Source organism: Dendrobates tinctorius, unplaced genomic scaffold (genome assembly GCF_039654945.1).
Source record: "Dendrobates tinctorius isolate UK_male_01 unplaced genomic scaffold, ASM3965494v1 ptg000143l, whole genome shotgun sequence".
Taxonomy (NCBI): domain Eukaryota; kingdom Metazoa; phylum Chordata; class Amphibia; order Anura; family Dendrobatidae; genus Dendrobates; species Dendrobates tinctorius.
The window spans coordinates 47,216,922-47,231,765 of NW_027361810.1; the positions used below are offsets into that span (position 1 = coordinate 47,216,922).

The window sequence follows — 14,844 nt, forward strand, 5'->3', positions numbered from 1 at the left end:
GCAATCCCTGCATGTGTTGCTGCTGTCTAAGAGCCGCGAGCCATACAGGTGCGGTGACTTGAACATGTTATTCGAGCATGCTGAAGACACTATTAGCACACGAGTATGGTCAGATAACACCTTATCCCAGCACGATTGCTCATCACTAGTACCGCTCATCACTAGTACCGCTCATCACTAGTACCGATCTGTCCTGTGTAACACCTGCATGGATTTTGCATGCTTCCTTCCCCCCCTCCAAGCACTTTTCTTTCACAGTTTGACACATTAATATGGTTTTTAAATGGTTTCATGTGACAATGGGCATTAAATAAAATAACCAATTAGTAGATGAAGGCATGCGATGGACGAGGTCAGATAACTGGAGTCAGATTTGATTTTATTGCTCCTTTCAAGTCCGGGGCAGGACATCATTCTTTATAGTAACAAGGTGTAGTACCACAAAAGAGGCTAAACAAGAAATGCTCAAAAACTGCAACATAAATATCACGTCAGCAGAAGAAGGCAACACGCTAAGCGACATCTAAAGAAATACCCCTAGTCTTCCATGGAACACTAAACAGTTCAATATAATCGGAAACATGTGAGCAAGCCGGCAGTGAAATTATGTACATCTAGTCTATCTTCTTTTGTGATCTCTCTCTCGGCTCCTACTTCTTCCCCTGTCTCTACTTCGGCTTCTTTGATCTCTGCTCTTCTCCTTGTCTTTTCTATCCTCGTATTCTCTTTTATCCCTGCAGTTACTTCTGCTTCTATGACGGTGGCTTCCAGATCGTTCATCGCTCGGGCTTCTGCCAGATCTGGATTTTTCAGGCCTATGGCCCGTCTCTATCTTTTCCTCCCGTTGAGGACCTCGGTGGTCTTCCTGTGTTCTGTGATGCTGCCGCTTTTCTTTCTGATCATGGGACCTCTGGAAACCTTTCCTGCTCCTACAATCTTCCTGTCCACTCTCACTTTTTCTGCAGCTAGGGTACGGCTCTTCTGAAACTTTGCTTCTTCTCGACTGAGGTTTATCTTCACTGTCACTACTGCCATCTCCAGAGTCTTTGGATGACTTCTTACTCTTGGACTTTTTCCTACGTTTCTTCTCCTCCTCGCTGCTTGATTCACTTTCACTACTAGAAGAAGAGTCGCTGGAGGAGCTACTACTGCTGCTTTTGCTTTTTTTGTGCTTCCGCTTGCTTTTTTTCTTCTGTGCCTTCTTTTTCTTGTCTTTCTTTTTCTTCTTTTTCTTTCCAAGTCGATCTAGCTTTCTAAAAAGATACAATAGACAATTAGATCAGAAACTATGCAAATAAATTGCAGTAATTGACCTGCGGGATGGATATTAACTCAAGCAACTTTACAGGGGTTCCATCATAAATAAAAGCAAAAACATTGCTGTGTGGAAAGGACTTCCAGAGCCAGAACTGCGGCAGAGGAAGATCAGAATGTCAGCTAATAATCTCAGTAATCAACCTCCAGCAAGTCGTTTTATGTTGCGGATGTCACCTCGGATACTACCCTTTGCAATGTAAAAAGTGAAGATCATTGGAATACAACTAGATGTAGAAAGCCAATCTGCATGTTATCCAGTGAGTAAAATAGTGTCAATAATATAACAGATAAAACATTAAAAAGGGGTTGTCCAGGTGTGCTATATTATATTTTTTTTACTATGGGCCTAAAAACTAACAGTCAGGTAGTTGCTAATAGAGGCCACTACCTGCCTGTTCTACCTGGTCTCTGCTACAAGCGGTGACTGACCACTCCTGCCAGCAATTCAGCTGCTCAATGTCAGAGCAGCTCTTCTTCTGGGCTGCTCTGTTGATGGGTTGTGACTGCAGACCTCATGCTAAATGGAGGGAGCCAGCTGACAATCAGCATGACGTCGGCAGTCATGCCAAGTCAACAGAACAGAGCAGATAAAAAGCCACTACTCTGTCGACGTAACATCAGCGGAAGCAGCTGAATCGCCAGCAGGAGTGGTCTGTGACCTCTCTGTGCCAGCAGAGATTGGTGCCGGGCACAATAGGAGGGTAGTTAGCGACAACCTGCCTGTTTGTTCTTAGGCCCATAGAAAAAAAAAAATTATACAGTCCTGGATAACCCCTTTAAATGGAGCAGGGGGTAAGGCACAACTTATATGGCGCTGCTCAGCTCTACAATAGAGGTGAGTAGTGCAGATGACACTACAAACCTACATATTTGCTGAACAACATGAATCTGCAAGTATCACGCACATGTCAAGTTCATTAGAATAGGACATGTGCCCAATACCTGGCGATAGTGCACTCATTTCGGCAGGTATGAGGGACTGTATCATAATCAGCATTGCTCACTTTCAATTCGGAAGTGATCGGCAGTGGGTAACCCCCGATCTTCAGTTCTCTACTCCACAAAGCGGTGTCTGCAAGGTACCATCAAATCTCCATTACATACGAACCATTCAGACAAGTCTGTTCATGAAATGCATATATGCACCATGAAGAGAGCAATCACTGGAGAAGGACATCATGGTCGGAAGAATAGAAGGAACAAGGCGAAGAGGAAGACCAGGAACTCTATGGCTTGATACTATCGAGGTAACAGCAGAGAACACCCTGGTGGACCTATCTAGGCTTGAACAAGATCAATCTACCTACAGCTCATTCATCCATCAAATCGCCATGGTTTGTGATCGAACTGAAGGCCATTATTAATAATAATAAATAATAATAAATAATAATAATAATAATAATAGCAAGAAAACAAACTACAAAAAAAGGCATTGATTCGCATCAGATTTTTATCGATCATTTTTAGCATGATTTATATATATACACACATATATACACACACACACACACACACACACACACACACACACACACACACACACATACATACACACAAAGCTTCTCCTGCTTAATACAATATTAAAAACAGACGGCAAATGGAGTATTGCATCCGTGTGCGAGCCATGGTTATATGTGAACAACCCCATAGCCTATAATGGATATGCGTTTCACCTATAAAAAAAAAAAAAAAAAATCATGGATTGAACACGTTCATGAATAAAAGGACGTCAGCATGAGGTCTCGGCTCTCCCCTCTCTCATGCAGGGGGTGGTCACCATATGTCCCAATGGTGAGCAGACTTCCAGCTCTCATGGACTGGAATGTGTGATCCGCCTTCCTAAATGTCAGCTCTATGGAGCACATTGCTGCAGAAACTCAATGGTTTACTTTAATCAAGAAAAAAAAAAAAGCAGTGCCAAGAATATAATGTGGTGCAGTTGGCAATAGCTGTACTTTCTATTAAATGTGCATATATGTAATTTATGGAACACCCACCATTGTTTTGTGTAATCCAAGCATCCCCGCTGTCAAAGCAATGTTAACCAATAGACAGACCATTCAATAACTCCAGCTCTAAATCCTATAATTCGCCTTGCTGTATGCACGCTTGAATATTTTCTATCAATGGACGCACCAATTACAGTATACGTTGCCACTTTACAAACGCATGGATCATGCTGTTAAATCAGACTTTGTATTTGTCTAGCACAATAAAAGAACAGGGACATGAAACGACTTAATGGGGACACCCATGCAGAACGGGGTCAGGTTTGATCAAAATGTACAGATATAGTTTTTAGACAACAGAAGAATGAAAGGCTGTTGGTTTATATAGTCACAAAGCAACATTAAACCGGAAAATATCCCCCCCACCGGCTCCGATCAAGGCTTCTCACAAGGACGTTATCATACAGGTATCACATATCACACATCGCCAACACAAGTGTCAGAGATAGGCTTCTGAGCGGAAACCCTTGTGGATGCTAGAATAGAACAGGTTGGCGCTCTGATTGGCATGGTGCCCCTTGGACAATGGCGTTAGTATTGGAAATATCATTGGCAAGTATAAATTACCAATTGTTAAAAGGGTCCCCCCCCCCCCCCCCCAAGAACAAAAGCTAATTTTAATCAATAGATCTTGGAAAAATAATAAGTTCCACAATTGGATGTGATGAAATAAAATGTTCCTGTGTTGAGATAATCTTATAAATGTGCCCCTGCTGTGTACTGTGTAATGGCTGTGTCTGACCGTACAGGGACCTGGTCTGATCATACCACAGCTCCTGGGCAGGGGAGGAAGGAAAAGATTAAACAGACATTACAGCGCTGGATCACAGAGGATTCTTTGGGTGAGGCAAAACATTTTCCTGCCTGTTTTTTTTTTTTTTTCTAAAATGGTTTTACTTCAAAGAAAGAATCTGTTACGATCTCCTGCTGTAAGGTCTATATAATCTTTAGCTTCCCCCATGCCCAGGAGCTGTGGTATGATCAGACCAGGTCCTTGTACGGTCAGACACGGCCATTACACAGTACACAGCAGGGGCCCATTTATAAGGTTATCTCAGCACCGGAACATTTAAAACACATCCAATTGTGAAAGTTATTATTATTATTCCAAGAACTATTGATTAAAATTATTATTATTATGCATTTATATAGCGCCATTTATTCCATGGCGCTTTACATGTGAAAAGGGGAAATATAGACAAGTGTAATATATACAAGAGTAATATGCAAGTGTAAGACAAGGGACATGGTACACACAAGTACATAAGGAGAGGGGACCCTGCCCGCGAGGGCTCACAGTCTACAGGGATGGGTGAGGATACAGTAGGAGAGGATAGAGCAGGTCGTGCGGTGGTTCAGTAGACCGAGGATCATTGCAGGCTGTAGGCTTGTTGGAACAGGTGGGTCTTCAGGTTCTTCTTGAAGGTTTCCGTTGATGGTGAGAGTCTGATGTGTTGCGGTAGGGAGTTCCAGAGTATGGGGGAAGCACGGGAGAAGTCTTGTATGCGGTTGTGGGAAGAAGAGATAAGGGGGGAGTAGAGGAGAAGATCTTGGGACGATCGAAGGTTGCGTGCGGGTAGGTAGGTTTGGGTAGGTAGTTTTGTTAGTAGGAAAACCCCTTTAGGCCGGGGTCACACTTGCAACTACAATGCGAGAAACTCGCATCAGTACCCAGCACTGCCACCGGCGGTTCGGACTGGAGCGTTCAGCTGCATAGAAAGATATGCAGCCGCATACTCCGGTCCCGAGTGCTGGCGGCAGTGCCAGGTATTGATGCACGAGTTTCTCGCGTTGCAGTTGCAAGTGTGACCCCGGCCTTAAGTTTACTCCTGCATCGGAGGTGAGCAGTGCTGATGACAACAACCGCCCAGATCTACCGAAACGCGTGAGCAATCATTAGAATGAGACACCTGCATGATCATGCAAACTTCTTGGCAGATATGCGGCGTCACAAAATCTCTCACCTCTGTTGCAGAAGTAAGCAGCGCCGGATAACCTTTTCTTGTCCTAGGTGTATCCAAACCAATTAGGCATAAGATTTCCATAGTTAGAAAAAAGAAAGCAGAAAGAAAGGAAACGGTTGCCTGGAATGTCACACATTTTAATGAGACTCTCTTGGATGCTATGAGAGTATAATGTAGGCAGCACGGTAATGGCGGTCTACTGTGACCTGCTATACTATGGTGTCATCGGGACCACTGAACCCTATGACAACTACAGTGTATACTAACTAAGAGAAGGTATGGATGGTCGGAATCACACTGACAATCTTTTACCCACAGTGAGCACATCTTAGGCTATGTGCACACGTTGCGGATTCTGCTGCGTTTCTGCAGCGTTTTTGGCCCTGCGGAAACGCAGCAGTTCCGCAGAAATGGTACAGTACCATGTTAGCCTATGGCATTTCAAATCCGCTGTGCTCATGCTGCGTTTTTTCCGCGCGGTTTTCAAACCGCAGCATGTCAATTGTTTGTGCGGATTCCGCAGCGGTTTCACACCTTTAAAATAGTAGAGGTGTGAAACCGCAGGGCAAAACCGCAGGCTAATCCGCAGGAAAACCGCAGGTCACTTTACCTGAGGTTTTACCTGTGGATCCGCGTGGAAAAACCCGCAGGTGAATCTTCAACGTGTGCACATAGCCTAAGGCGAACCGCACTGAGCCCCCGATAGTGTGTGTAGGACATAAAAGCGCAACACATAAATCACCTCAAAAGTTTCTGCTTTTGTTTTGTAGATAAGGATTTTAAAAACTCCACTTCTGGGTCATCTTCCTCAGCTTCACTTACAACATATCCCTGGAAAAGAGAAAAAAAAATACAGACAGTGTGAATTATGAGCACGAAATAAATGTAAATGTCAATGTACCAAATTAGACACTTTAAAAAAAAAAAAAAAAAAAAAGTGAAAAGAAAAAGTGGGGGAAAAAAAAAAATATTAGGGTTCTCCAGACATATGAGTTAGGGCATCAACGTCACATCCGTGATGTAAATATTGATAAGAGCTGAACGGCATGGCTCCATTCATTGTGTAGCTGCTGCTGCCGGGTACTGCAGATCAGCTCCCATTTTCCTGCAGGACTCTGCAGCAGCCACTACACACCGAACTGAGCTGCGCGGTTCTGTTCAGGGTTTTCATCCAATCACCTCTGGAGCTATTAGCAGCTGATCGAAAAGGAAGAAGATGGTGTCAGATGTCCTTAGGATAGGTCATCAATGCCTTGACAACCCCTTGAAGAAAACAATAGGTTTACCATCTTTTAAGGTCCAAAATTCTGTGCAGGTTTACTTCATGATCTATGTATTTAAGGAGCAGAGTTCAATTTTTTTTTCTTTTATTAAAGAGCTCAAAATCTCTGCCTTTGATTCATAGAGAGAAACAGCCATACAGTACAAGGGGCCCAGGTCCACATTAATGGCCATAAATGTAAGGGATGTTCACACGTTGTCTTTTCAGTCTTCTGAAAAAGTGCTCAGAAAAAGTTAAAAAGAGAGTGAGCCATATGAATTTCCATGTAAAATTACTTGCTGCTCATATGTTCAGGCTTTTGAGCACCTTTTAAATGGGTTGTCCTCTACTAGGAACAATCCTTTAAATATTTGGCCCCGGTAAAACAAAATCTCCCCTCCTGTGCTGTTGCCGTTCCATCTGTATCGGCATTCCTCCCTCTGGCTCTCGTGCAGTGTTGCAACACACGACCCTGGTACCTAATCAGCGTAACTGTCCCCGCCTTCAGACTAATCGAATTTGAAGGAGGAAGTCCGGGCTGCAGGAGGCATGTTCAATTCGACAGGTGGCAGGGATACTGACGCCAGCGCTTGTCACAACAGGAGAGCGAGTGCCTACACAGCGGGAAGGGTGCCAGACCGAGAAGCGAGTAGAATCTATTATTTTATGGGGGGGGGGGGGGGCCCAAGCGTTGGGTATGTCAATAAGTTGTCCAAGTACTGGACAACTTCTATGAGCACTTTAGGTTTCCAGAGACACCATTTCTTAATGTACTTAAAATTAAAATAAAAAAACTAAAAAAATATGCAAACTGCCTCAAAAGACCGTACAAAAAAAAGTAAATATATATGAATAAGACACCTGAAAAAAACCTTACAAAAATGCTTATAAGCAGCTTGAAATGCCTGAAAATCATGCAAAAAGACATTTTAGAAAAAAAAAATTTAAAAAACTGCTGGTGTTTCCTGAAGTGGTTTCCACTTGAAAAACTTGCAGCTTTTGACTGCCTGGGAAAGAAAAAAAAAAAAAAAAAGTTGTGTACACAAACCCCAGTACTACATTTCTGAGCAGTGCCTGGATGACTGCAAACGTTGGAAAATCAACTGCGACCTGGGGTGAACAGTAGAGTTGAGCAAAAAGCTTTGCGCTGCTGTGGACCGGCATTAAGTGTGGTCCTCCATGGCAGCTGACCCATAACAGTCTCCAGCCTGGCATCCTGGGCACCTACATGGGCTTGTGACATCATGGAAGCTGCGATGATCGTAAACGCCAGTCACGTTTCGTTCCAAGGCTTGAGAAAGTTCCACACTTGGAACAAACCGTCGCCTTTTCACTGTGGGGTCAATAAACCGCTCATGTTTGGACTCCGCAGTGCTGCCTTCATCCTTTTGGACAGAAGTTGAGGGTTGATTCTGCCCGGAGGGTTTAGCCCTTGCTTTTATCTTTAGCTTCTGCCAGTGCTGCACATGAATGTACGGTATTTATTTTTTTCTTTAATTATTTTTTATATATGATTTTTTTTTTTTTTACTTTTTTTTGTAATGTTCATATAACATTACAATTCTGAGAATATAAAATGTAGCTGAGTAAAAGTTTACAGCAAGACTCCTACAGGTCTATAAGCCTCGATAGGAGGCCACTGCCGCTCTATAGACCCCTGTAGCTGTCAGAATACATTTACAGCAATTTAGCGCTCTATTTTATGACATGTAAAAAAAAAATGCAAAAAAAAATAAAAATTGCTTTGTTTATGGGCCATTTCCAACTCAGCCATCCATATAAACTGTATTTCTTACGACGGCTATAAAAGGGAAGCGCACCTACAATAAAAGGGACAAGACACAAAACACGACTAGCAGACAGTAAAACGCTGTGCCACGCGTAATATCCATGTCCTTTACAGACTGATGTGTTGCAGTTTTGCACCTATCCGCGGCTTTGTCTGAATTCAAAGGCTCTTGACAAATCCATCACTAAAAGTGCCTGCGCACAGATTGCTGGCAGAGAAAGAAAAAAAAAAAAAAAAATGCTTTATGAAGCGGCCATCAGGCAGCGCCGGCATTACACTTAGGTGTGTTGTTGCTGCGGAAAAGTCGGCCTTTTATTATGAATATTCAATTACAGCAATCTTGGCGTGCCGGTGGATGATACAATCTAATGCACCCAGTTTTTATCCCAGCGCTATCAAGTCAATGTGGAGCGTCGCCATGCGCCATTGTGTCCATCTAGAAGCAAATTCCTTTCTATTCTTCATTTTCAAAAGCTCCTGGGGAAACAGCCAGCAGGTAGCACTGAACTAACAATGTGGTAGGAGATGATGGTTATTACTAAAGTTCACACTCTGGCTCCCGAGGAAAGGAGGAGTTGTTTGATATATGCAAAAAATAAAAACAAAAATGTAAAAAAAAAAATTGCACAAAAAGAAAAAAAGGAAATAAAAATATATATTTTTTTTACTTGCACCGGAACTGTTGATCCACTTTACTATTGTCATTCTCCCTTACCCAATGACTATGCACATTGGCAAATAATAATAAGTAGTAATTTCTAGGAAATCACATGAAAATTTACAGATATTTTCAGCTTACTGATATAATAATAATAAAAAAAAAAAGGATCATTACCTGTGATAGATCATTTACGGTCAGGTTTCTTCCCAGTACATTTTGTTTCAGTGCAAACCCACTGTTTCTCATCTCCGCCATTAACTCCGAGGGGTGCATTGATGGCCCTGAAAAGAGGAATTGGAGTCTGAATGCATCATTGATATCTCCCTACCTTTATTCTGACTCCGCTGTAGGAACGCGTTTGAAGCTTTGTTAAGTAAAATCGGTGCTAAATCAACTGAATAATCTTCCGCTGGGAAAAGCATCGGATATGATTTTCTAAATACAGCGGCCAGGGGGATTCAGAATACAAAATAATTGCGTTTGTGTTTAAGCGAGGAGCCGGATTCTCCTCTTATGTAACTTCCTAAGACTCGGGAACAACATGCCGAGTGCATCGTTAGTTAGGGCGATTCTCATTACAGGAGACTGCTGGAAGGTATCCCGGCATACTTAGATTAAGCCGAGGACCTCTTGCAGCCTACCACCCCCCGTACGGAGCCACGATACAAGAAAATTTGAGAAAACTGCCTGCCGGCTATGAAAAATAAAAATACAAAAATAAAAAAAAAAAAAACTTTCATGTTCACAGCACACTACAGAGGAGAAGTATTGCTTGTACTTATAAATCCAGCTTATTCGAATGATCATTATTCCACTTAAGGCTGGCACCTACAGCTCGCTTCACTTTTGCAGAGATGTAAATCTGTGCCACACACAAAAAAAAAATAAAAATGGCCTTTTAACTGCTCATTTCATACTTGTTATTCCTGCGGAGACAGCCATTATTAGCGGACGGGAAACATTTTCTGCTTATTGAAATAATTACAATAGGTTTAAAAGGCGCGGACCCTGGCAGCATGGCTCCGGTATCAGACTGGAGGAGTTGTAAAATAGTGAGGCAGAATAAGAACAGCGAAACACGGAGGCACAAATAGACCTCAGATTGATACGTTAATGGGGATAGGCAACCGCTTACGCTGATCGCTTGGCGTTTTTAGTCATTTATGTGCCAGCATTTGGAAGTAAAGCTGCAAAGATTAATCGCAACCGCTTTAGCTTATTGATTTCATCACTCATACACAGAGAAAATGGATGAAAATGACTGTGGCCAAAATGTTCTAGAGCACATGTAAAATTCTGGCCCGTGGGTCGAATTTGGTCAGCGGGGTGATTATATTTGGCCAGCACCATGCCCCATTACACTATATGGAGGAGTATGTGGGGCCATTATACTGCAAGGAGGATTATGTGGAGCCCATTATACTGTATGGAGGACTATGTGGAGCCCATTATACTGTACGGAGGACTATGTGGAGCCCATTATACTGTATGGAGGACCAGGGCTGTGGAGTCGGAGTCGAAGTCATGGAAACTGAGGAGTTGGAAGTTTGGCTTATCGACTCCACAGCCCTGTGGAGGACTATGTGGGGCTCCTTATACTACATGGAGGACTATGTGGGGCCCATTATACTGTATAGAGGACTATGTGGAGCTCCTTATACTACATGGATGACTATGTGAGGCCCATTATACTGTATAAAGGACTATGTGGAGCCCATTATACTATATGGAGGACTATGTGGGGCTCCTTATACTACATGGAGGACTATGTGGGGCCCATTATACTGTATAGAGGACTATGTGGAGCTAATAGGAGGGGATGTTTAAGAGTAGTTACAAATCAATTTAATTATATGCTTAAAATATCCAAAATTACATGTTTCCCCCCATATGCCTTGGGCTGATGACCTCCGGGCTGATGACCTCCTCTCTGTACATTATCCCAAACAGAGGCTCGCAGTTCTCATGTTGGCAGACCCAGCCTGTTCACATTCGACAGAGTCATCCATTAATTTCTCCTCCAGTATTTTGGCAGCAGGGTTCTTTCAGCAGTAGCAGCCAATTGCTGGAGATTTCTAAAACAAGAACTGTGGAGCTCAGGTGAATGCCAGGGTGAATTTAAAAAAAATAAAATGTTAAAAAAGTAACCGAAGGGGAAAAAAAAAAAAAAAAACTACATAAACAAGCAAAAATAAAAAAATTGCCTTTCACTTCCACACGTAACACGAGAGCTTCTGGGAGCCACGTCAATTAAATAAAAAGCAAGTTTTTGTCATCTTACTAAAAAGGTCAGACAAAAGGTAATCTAATTTTTCCATAGAAGGAAGACAATTTTGCCCATTAGAGAGTCAGCGATGAGACACGAGCGATAGTCAGGTGAAGGGCCAATGTTCGTTTCATATGCCTTGAATCTGTCCTATAACTGTTGCCTGGGGATTGCCGCCAGATGTTACCCTCGCTTTATAACCATGTTGTGTCCTTCTCAATAGGATCACCAGACATCTATATTTCATGAAGGAGAACAGAAGACCAATAAATAATCCTGCCCTTTAAAGAAGATTGGAAGACGGACCCTTCTGATGTTTTTGAACTTTTGCAAGACCAAGCCGCCATGTGGCGAAACCTCACACATCTTTTTCATCATCTGAAAGCTCTGATTTCTGAGTCTTGTAGACATCACATTGGGTTTCATCAAGAGGGGTTCTCCTCTGTCTTCTCATGCTGTTGGGTTGTGACCTTCACCACAACCATGTATATTTTTAGACCTACCCTAGTGTTTTCTTAACTTTGCTTTATGTGCTGTGGCGGGTCATCAAAAAGACACGTTCATAAGAGGTGCGGGGTGCGAAATAGTCAGGAAGAAATACAAATCCCGTTCAAATATCCAAGTATGAACACAGACTCAATAGGACACGTAATAATGTGTGCACAATTAAAACAATAGGAAAAAAAATGCAATTGATTTTTTTTTTTTTAACTATTTTTGTCAAATACGTTCTGTTGAGCTATAAAAGAATGACAAAGCTACAAAAATATATAAATTAGTTGGACAAAAAGAGGACAGCATTTAAGTTATGACCTCTGGTCGGAGCCTCTGCTGAGGATAGACTTCACTTCTGCAGCCAGCATTTCCTGAGCGCCTCTGTTGCCTCTTAGGCCTAGCGACATCATGTCGGGACGCACATCATGCCGTTGCAGGAGGTAAGGAGACTAGACCTCAAGCAAACGTCATGACATCGCAAGGCCTAAAAACTAACATTGGGCCTAGGAGATGCCAGTCCGAGGATGAAATGTAACAGAAGACTGGGCCAGAAGTTGGAACTAGATGCCCAACCACCACTCCATTCATTCTCCATAGGGCTGCCAGAAAAACCCAGAAGGTAACGGACCAGCAGTCAAAAATGTGCACTGCCGCTCCATTCTAGCAGGGATAAACATGCCTAATTCTGCTTATCGGTGTGGGTCCAGGGGGTCAGAAATCCCCCCCCATCATATCTATAAGCGATAAACGGGTTGGATGATCAAAACAAGGTAACAAGTACAAGTCTGGCCCTTCTATTTTAGCCTTGATTAATATTCTTCTGCTTAGGGAAACCATTTACAGCCTACATATGTTGTCAGGGCACAAAGTTGTATTAAGTTGAGACTTTAATTTTCCTATTCCCAGTAGAATGTACAAGTCACACAGCAAGAAAGGACCTGGAAAATATAGAGACTTTGAAGACCTAGGCCGGAAAGTGAAGGAACTGGGATTAAAGGTTGTCTTCTCATCCATCCTCCCAGTAGATGGACATGGACCAAGGAAATTGAACAGGATTCTACAGGTGAACAACTGATTATGTCGATGGTGCCGTGAGCAACATTTTGGGTTTCTCGACCATGGAGTGAATTACCTGTATGATGGACTCCTTGCTAGAGATGGATTGCATCTTACGAAAACAGGAAAACACATATTTGGTAGATGACTTGCTACACTCATCAGGAGAGCTTTAAACTAGAGCAATATGGGATAGGAAATATATGGCCAGGAACAAATATGCAGCTAATGAATTATTTTGAGAACCCTGGTAAGAGAAGTGGAAAGGAAGAACAAAAAAAACCTCTGAATGAAAATAGAGGAGCAAGATAATCCGACAACAAACCAAAATGTGTAAAATGTACAAGTGCACAAAGCAGGGGAAACAAGCAAGGAGAATTGGAGCTGCTAACACAGGAATAGAGATATGATGTCATAGACATCACTGAAAATTGATGGGACGGTACACATGATGTGAATACAAACCTTGAAGGCTACAACTTATTTATTAGAAACAGGGTTAAAAAGAAGGGATGAGGTGTGGCATTGTATGTTAGGAAAACGTATATCTCCAGAGATCCAAGCTTCAGAGACTGGTAGCCCTGGAGAAACTGGGTAAGAATTCATGGACAGAAGAACAGAAAGGACATTATTGTAGGTGTTTACTATAGGCCACCTGGTCAAACTGAAGATATGGATGAACTCTTTTTACATGAGATGTCTCTGTTCTCAAAAAAGTACGACAGTGATCATGGGAGATTTTAACTATCCAGATATTTGTTGGGAATCTCTCTCAGGCAAAAGTACTGGGTCTTCTCTTGCTGACAACTATATCTTTCAAAAGGTAGAAGAGAAAACAAGAGGATCTGCAATCTTGGACCTAATTTTTACCAACAGGGAGGAAATAGTTGAGGAAGTAAAGGAGGCTGGGAATTTTGAAGGCAGCATTCATGCTATCCTCAAATTTTTGATTACAAGAGGAGGAAGACCAGCGAGGACTCAGACTTTAAGGTTGGACTTCAGAAACGCAGATTTTAATGGACTCAGAAAGTGTAGGAAAGGTCCAATGGCTGGATGTTCTAAAGGACAGAAATATCCAAGAAGGATGGGAGATTTTGCTAAATTAAATTCTCATTGCACCATCTGTAACAATCCTGAAAAGAAGGAAGAATTGGAAGCATTTAAGGAGACCAGAATGGATGAACAAAGAACTTAGTCACTTGTTAAAAAGGAAAAAAGAATTGTATTTCAAATGGAAAGGGGGGCATATCTAAAGTAAAATATACTGTTTGCAGGGAATGCAGGGAATGCAGGGAAAGACATAGAAGAGCTAAAGCCAGTAATGAAGTGAAGCTTGCAAGGGAGACCAAAAGAAGCATAAAAGGATTTTGGGAATATGTTAAAAACAAAAGAAAAGTCAAAAGATGCAATAGGAATTTTACAGGATGAAAAGGGTGAAGTGGTCAAAAAATTATGTTGAGAAGGCCGAACATTTAAATTCCTATTTTGCATCTGTGTTCTCTAAGAAAGCAAACACAACATCAACTGATCTTCATGGTGCCATCGAAGTAATAAAAGTAATAAAAGAATCCACACCATCTATAAATAGAGAGATGGTCAGGGAACACTTAGCTAATTTAAATTAATTTAAATCTCCTAGTCAAGATGAATTACATCCTAGGGTACTGAAAGAGTTAGAGGAAATTGCAGAACAGCTAGCCAGAATCTTTGAAAAATCCTGGAAAACAGAAGTCCCAGAAGATTGGAGAAGGGTAAATGTTGTCCCAAAAAAAGGAAAGAAGACGGAGCCAGGAAATTACAGGCCAGTGAGTCTTACTTCTAGATCAGGAAAAATCTTTGAACAAATTATTAAACAGCATGTATGCAATGTGGTGTAGTGACCACTGTGTCCGCTAGGGGACACTGTGTGGATGTCCTAGGAGAGAGGATGAATGGCAGAATCCTGAATGACCGTTCTGTATCTCAAGGTGGATGGCCTTGAGATGGAGACTTATGTGTGTGTTGATCAGCAGTGATACTGCTGAGG

General features: G+C 42.1%; 1 protein-coding gene across 1 annotated transcript in view; it reads right to left on the reverse strand.

Annotated features, from left to right (window-relative positions):
* Nucleotides 1-362: 362 nt before the first annotated feature.
* Nucleotides 363-14,844, reverse strand: part of CIRSR (corepressor of RBPJ and splicing regulator) — a 45,884-nt gene continuing 31,402 nt past the window's right edge. The window contains exons 8-10 of the mRNA XM_073545923.1: nt 9,176-9,282; nt 6,033-6,121; nt 363-1,253 (exon numbers count right to left, since the gene is read on the reverse strand). Coding sequence (XP_073402024.1) covers nt 620-1,253; nt 6,033-6,121; nt 9,176-9,282 — 830 coding nt within the window. The 3' untranslated portion in view covers nt 363-619. The remainder of the gene's footprint in view (nt 1,254-6,032; nt 6,122-9,175; nt 9,283-14,844) is intronic.